The following is a 6,334-nucleotide window of genomic DNA, read 5'->3' on the forward strand; positions in this document are numbered from 1 at the left end:
AGTGCAAAAGCGAAACCTTTCTTTCCAAGTCTCAGTGCAAAGGCGAAACCTTTCTTTCCAAGTCTTCAAAGCAAGAAAGGCAAGCATTTACATTTTTGTATCTTGAGAGCTTATGTGTCCCCTAGAGCTCGCAAGTGGCAAGCAAGGTGAAATGTCAGTAGACCGAGTTCGACATGTGTGAAAGGCATGGTGGTAGGCAATTGCAGGGTGGGTCCACCATGGGTTTCCCTGTATTTGAAAGCAACTTCTTTGCGAAAAACAAGTGACAAGTACGGGTTGTGTTTTGGAAGCTTTGTGTGGAACACATCGGTTTGCAAATGTGGTAGTGTGGTGTGCATTTGCTCTAGAGATGACACAAAATTGGACAAGGGAAGCCTGAAGACAATGGAAGCATGAAGGAACATACCGATTATGACGATTATGACAATTCAAGTGGGTGGGGGCAGTCGCACCTAGCTAGATATGCGGTGCCTCCCTCGATGATGTAAGTAGAGGCCGAGTGTACAGACAAAACCTTGTTTTCCAAAATTTCAAGCGGTTTGGAGGGGTATTTAAATGTCATCATGATATGCCTCGTATGTTTCATTCTTTCTTTGTTTCTTCGTCTTCTCGAGAGCTTGTCTGCAACAAATACGAGCTCTGGCTATGGCGTCCTCCTCTTTTGGTAACCGCGTCGATGAAATCTTCGGTTCCCTGGGACCCTCGCTGCCTTCTTGGCGCCTCAGCGATCAGCAGCTCCCCCCCAACAAATGGATCTCCGGTCGTGAACGTTGCTCCTCGCGTGATGATGCCCCTTGCGCTTCCTCCTTTCACCCCTCTTCCTGTTGCCCCCCCCCTTGCCAGCGTCCTGTCCATGGCTCTGCAGATGGCGTTTCGGATGAGGATGATGATGATGACTCCGATGGTATGGATGCTGACGCACAGGATGCGTTTCAGGCCGCCTTGGCCGGAGCAGATGATGCTGGAGAAGAAGAAGGTCGGCTTATGAGAGGAATGGTGGGACTGGACACGACTTTGGATTTTGAGGTTAGTGCATGTACTTCTACTTTTCATTTCGTCATTGCATCAACGATTTAGGTCGGGATGATCTGTGAATTTGTCTAGCGATACCATTATGCGCGCAAATCGTTCGTCTTTACCTTTCATTCCGTCATTGCATTAAGGATTTATGTCGGAATGATCTGTGAATTTGCCTAACGATACCAACATGCGCGCTCAGAGAAATGTTCTGTTCTATGATTGAATAGGCGACAGAATCACGCACTGTAACCCCGTCCTGCCTTTATTTCAGGATGAAGAAGACGAATTCGACAAGACTGCAGTAGGACTTGAAGGAAATGCGGAGAGACTTTATATGAGGGAGATTAAAGGTTCAGACAGGAAAGTTGACTCGTCCATCTCACCTCCAATTTCCTTCCATTATTTAGGAAGGCCCCCAAAGGATCCTCGGGCCAATTTTCAGGCGGCGATAGCACGGTTGAAAGAGGATGATAAAGAGGCAGCGGCCAGCTCTGACAGGCAGAATGGCACGGATACGGGGGGCAAGAGGAGCAGAGAATGCTGGACGAAAGATGCAGACTGCAAGCCTTCACAATCAGCAATGTCTGCAAAAGAGGAAGGGAAGGATAAACCGGTTAAACGGGTGAGATTTGCTCTGGATGTCAAACAAGATATTGAGAGCTCAGCAGGCAAGGAGATGGATGAGCAGACGATATCTGTAAAACCGAGAGTTAGGTCATCCCATGCATCGGTAGTGCCTGATCATGTAAGAAATCCTTCAAAGTACACTCACTATACCCTAGATTGGTCCGAAGAAGACAATGACAAATCAAATATGGAGGCATTTAGAGCATGTGTTGAAATTGTTAGCAAGAAACTGACTGAAGGTTGTGAGAGCCCCGAAGAATCACCTCAGAGAATTCAGTTTATACCAAGACTACAGAAATCCAGGGGAGCAGGTCAAAAGGGCAGTATCCAAGAGGCTGATTCCTTTCAAGCTTGTCCAGTTGGAATTGCAGCTTGCCAGGATGCTTTCAAAAAGCAAAGTGAACGACCTGCAACGTTGAGCAATGTGGTCTGTAGCTCTGACACTGAGGAATCTGCTACTGCCGCTGAAGAAGATTTTGAAGGGACTTCGGTAAGGGCGCCAAGGCGGTACAGATCTAAGAAAGGGGTAGAAGAAGCTGAAGAAAGGATGGAAATCTGAGGTGGTTCCATTTCTCATCCATACCACCTGGTTGTTAACTGTCCTGAATCTACCAGGTAAGGTGTTATTCAGCTTAAGATTGTATGCAGCAGGGACTTGAGCAATGTGAATCTTTTGTCTGCTTGTAACAAGCAAGCTTTCTAGTGTGTTCTCTCTTGCTCTCTCCCTCTCTCTCTCTCTCTCTCTGTGTATGTCTCTCTAATTGTTTTGTGTATCAATTCTGCAACAGTGCATCTGCGTTGAACACTAATGCTAGTGGTGGAGCTGTTGGTCACAGGGAATTCTGTATCATATGATAGTCTATCTGTGAGGCTGGTACACTTTGAACTCTTCATGTCCCATGAGAAAATGCATGCGTGTGCGTACATACCTGCTGCGCATCCTAAAAGGTCACATCGAAGCCAAACAATTTACATCCAGTTTACAGATGGAAGCACCACACTGACGCTTGGGACTTTTCATCAGAAGAGATCCAGATTACATTCTCTTTCCAGCTTACCCTTCTTGACTTGGGAGAAGATTGAGGCTATTCTACTTGCTGGCACTAGCAGACAACTTCATGGTTTAAATGCTTGTGATATTTTAGTAGGCTGTAGTTTTCTTTGCTTCCAGTGGCATTTTATGCCCTGCCTCCTGATTTAAAACAGTTTTGTGTTTCATCGATTTATTTTCAGAGGTATAACACACACACACACACACACACACTCTCTCTCTCTCTCTCTGTGTGTGTGTATGTGTCAACTCAAGGATACATGCTTCCGTGACATACTTATGCACAACCTCCCTTGAAGATCTAGTAAAGCGGTTCTTGATTGGACACCTGTCTACCCTGAATGCCTTCAAGGTACTTGGCATATGTAGGATACCGGCCGTTACTGTTGATCGCCATGTTTGAGTGTGATACTTTGTGGATAGGTTTTCTGGTAATCTTTAATGTGGACTCCATGGGCCACCCCCCTACTGGGGGTGGCTGTGCCCCTATATACATTCACTCCTAGCCTTTTTTTAATTTGTTGAGAAAAATGTTTTCTGTGAACAATGGCATGTTTCCCGGCGAATCTGCTTGTGAAGTTGTGATTTGCACTGTGGAGTTTGGGCACGTTCCCAGATTCATCTAGTTATATGATGAACTGAAACCCTGGCATTGCTGAACCACATTCTTACATCACTTGCTTGATGTGACTTCTGACTTATCCAAGCTGGTCAATATGATAACTGGATTTTTGAATAAGAGGAAGATTGATTATGATTTTCTTCCAATAGCTATATATTGTATATTGCAGCTTATGAATTGTTTGTGGCAGTTATCATGAGTGAAATTTTAAATGGAAGGAAGCTTGATTATGATTTTTTAATGAAAGGTAGCAATGAAAACATTACTGCTTGTATCCTAGCTTGTGAAAGCTGTTGAAAGGATCATGCTTCTAGTGAGTGCCTCCTTTCTTATGCGAAGCCACAAACCATCTGAATATTCTAAACAACAAAGGATTGAAGAGAAGAATAGCCTATTGGCTTAGCAAATTTCTCTGAAGTATAGGCAGCGGTTGCTGAAATACAACAGTAGCAAATAGGAGCTTCTATATGTTGCAAAATGTGCTCTGAATTGGAGAAGGAAAATATCAGCAAGAGATGTGCCAAATCTGGAGAGAGTCACATAAGGAATCAGAAGGCTGCTTTGAAAGTGGCAGAAGGGGAGCTGAAGAAAGAAAAAAATATTTGTTCTACACGAGATTAAAAAAGGTTTTATGAGACAATAGTATCTGTAACTGTAAGAAGTGCAAGTGGAGGCCAGTAAAACCAATGGATTAATCTGTGTGTTCGCTGGAGTCTCTGGTACAAAATCTCTTGAAGAAGGCTACCAAGAATAGGGGAGAGTGCTGCAAGTAGTTCCGAGTATGCTGGAGCAAAGCTGAGCCAAACTAGAGAAGCAAGAGCCTGATAAGCAAGGGCAGCAGCAGGAATAGTGGTGGATGAGGAACAAGGGCCACAAGGGATACTACATCTGATTTTTGTGAGCCACCCTCCAGCTAGTTGCAACAAATAGGCTGCCAATCAGCTGCCATATGTCATAGTTCTAATGGTCGGCTGACTGACATCAGATCAATAGCGCACCTACATACTCTGCCTTGTCCAGCCTTCCTTGAAATATGCTACCACATATCATAGTTCTATTGACCGAGCAAATGGTTGACATCAGATAAAAAAGGCACCTATATATTTTGCCTGCCTTCCTATGCCTGACGTTAGATCAAGATGAAACTAGAATACCTAATGAACCTGCCTTGAACTGGCTCTTGTATTGGAGAATGTCCAGAATTGGTCCTAATCTGACTAAAGGCTTGGTGAGAGTTGGTGCAGGGTCCTATGAGTGTGACATTGTCCCCACTTATCAGCTAGCCATGTCCACCTGTGGACCATGGTGACTCTCATATCAGGAGGATGGCTGTAGAACTGAAGGTGTGAGATGGGTGCCTCCTACTTCGTATAAGTAGAAGTAGAAGATCATCAGTTTGGTACTTCTCTTCATCCATCAAAAGTTGTTGAGAGGCATGATGCCTTGTGAAACTCCAAAAGATGCTGATGTATTTGCTTTGTGTCTGGTTGCTCAGGATCAAACAACTCATGCAAACCATCCTTATCCGAGTTATCCAGTTCCTTGGGCCTTAAGGGGCTCTCATGTCGGCAGTTGCTTTTTCAGAGCTGGAAGCTCAAGTTGATAGGTTACATCACTGACCTTCTGAACGATATGGAAAGGACCATATTTACTGTTTTGTCTCTATGGGCCGTTATCTGAGCTGGCTTTATGTTGGGGTCAGGTTTGAACAATTGGGTGCCTTAGCAGTAGGACACACTAACTACGGATATGCCAGATAGGACACTTGATATAGAACTCTAGTAATAGGATACACTACTTATAGCATAGTAATATGACACCAGGTATAGAGATGCCCGATAAGATACCTGGCACCTGACTACTAATGAGGCACTCTCAAATGACTATTCCCTAAGAGGAAGAGGAGATTCAATGATGGTTAAGTATGAACTTTGGGTAGTTTATATGTATAACAAAGTTGAAAATAAGGCACACCAAAAGCAACATTGTTGTACCAAGTTGTGTGTGCAAGCATTTAGAGTTTGACCCTTATCATAGGGATTGATATGGTGGATTGATAATGTCAATTTTGTCCATCTTTAGAGAAGACACATAGTACAATGTTGATTTTAACATGTCTTAGGTTTAATGTGATGATATGGGTAAGTATCATTACTGAGTTACTTTTATGATATGGAAATCAAAGTGGTTTACTTTTTCATTTTATCTATTGGTGATATGATCCCCCTCACAAAGTTGAACATATGGGTATCATTTCTAAGATACTTTTATGATATGAGAATCAAAGTGGTCTTTGGATAAAATCCATACTTTCTCTTGGAGAAGAGACATGGCATGATGGTCTAATTATGGCTTGTATGAGAGTCTCCTAGGTTAGTTTTCTAGATTTGATTGTTGTTTGTTGTGCTTATTGGGTTTCCATTTAACTTTTGCTTACTTTGTGGTGGCAAGAAAGCTTGTTCAATGCTAATTGTATTTCCTAGGTTACTTTTCTAGGTTTGATTGTCTTTGTACATTTGTTGAGTTTTCCTTAAGCTTTTTGTGTGGTATGTGGCAAGAAGTGTATTCAATGCTAGTTTTTCAAAGTTTACATTGCTTTTTGTGATCAATTCTTTTAGCCTTTGTAATGTTCTTTGGTGTTGGGTAAGTCACTCTTGAGTACCAATTTCTATTGTAGAGTTTTTATGTATCACATTTGGGAGTATTTTGGTGAAAGTTAGGCAAGTGTAAGATGAGAAAAGGCTATTTGCTCTACTTTCCATGATATGCATTCCATCCCTTTATAGATCACCAATTATATTTCATATATGTTTGTTGTTGATGTAGAGTTTTCAACAACAAGGTTCTTGGCAACTATTGGACCAAAGAAGACAAGAAAAGAAGGGTTTGCAGGAAGGGCTTATGGGAGAAATTTCCATTGATATTCTTGTGGTGTTTCTCCTATATGCAAGTTGAAGGTTATATATGAATGTAAAAATACACCAAATTGACTTTACTAGAGAAGACAAGATGAC

The 6,334-nt window shown here is 42.5% G+C and overlaps 1 protein-coding gene across 3 annotated transcripts; it reads left to right on the forward strand.

Annotated features, from left to right (window-relative positions):
• The first annotated feature begins 525 nt into the window (after nucleotides 1-525).
• LOC147630826 (uncharacterized) lies at nucleotides 526-3,218 on the forward strand. 3 transcript variants are annotated; one of them, XR_015267484.1, is made up of 3 exons: nucleotides 526-1,026; nucleotides 1,292-2,262; nucleotides 2,436-3,218. XR_015267484.1 is itself a non-coding variant. In XM_086809206.1 (2 exons), the coding sequence occupies exons 1-2, from the start codon at nucleotides 646-648 to the stop codon at nucleotides 2,204-2,206; spliced, it is 1,296 nt and encodes a 431-aa protein (XP_086665332.1). In that variant the 5' UTR covers nucleotides 526-645; the 3' UTR covers nucleotides 2,207-2,352. The 3 variants fall into 3 exon arrangements, 1 of the variants encoding a protein (XP_086665332.1); XR_015267485.1 differs by having other exon boundaries at nucleotides 2,484-3,218; XM_086809206.1 differs by lacking the exon at nucleotides 2,436-3,218 and having other exon boundaries at nucleotides 1,292-2,352.
• Nucleotides 3,219-6,334: the final 3,116 nt, after the last annotated feature.

The sequence above is a fragment of the Cibotium barometz genome, chromosome 15 (assembly GCF_041138505.1).
Source record: "Cibotium barometz isolate CiBa-2024 chromosome 15, ASM4113850v1, whole genome shotgun sequence".
Classification (NCBI taxonomy): domain Eukaryota; kingdom Viridiplantae; phylum Streptophyta; class Polypodiopsida; order Cyatheales; family Cibotiaceae; genus Cibotium; species Cibotium barometz.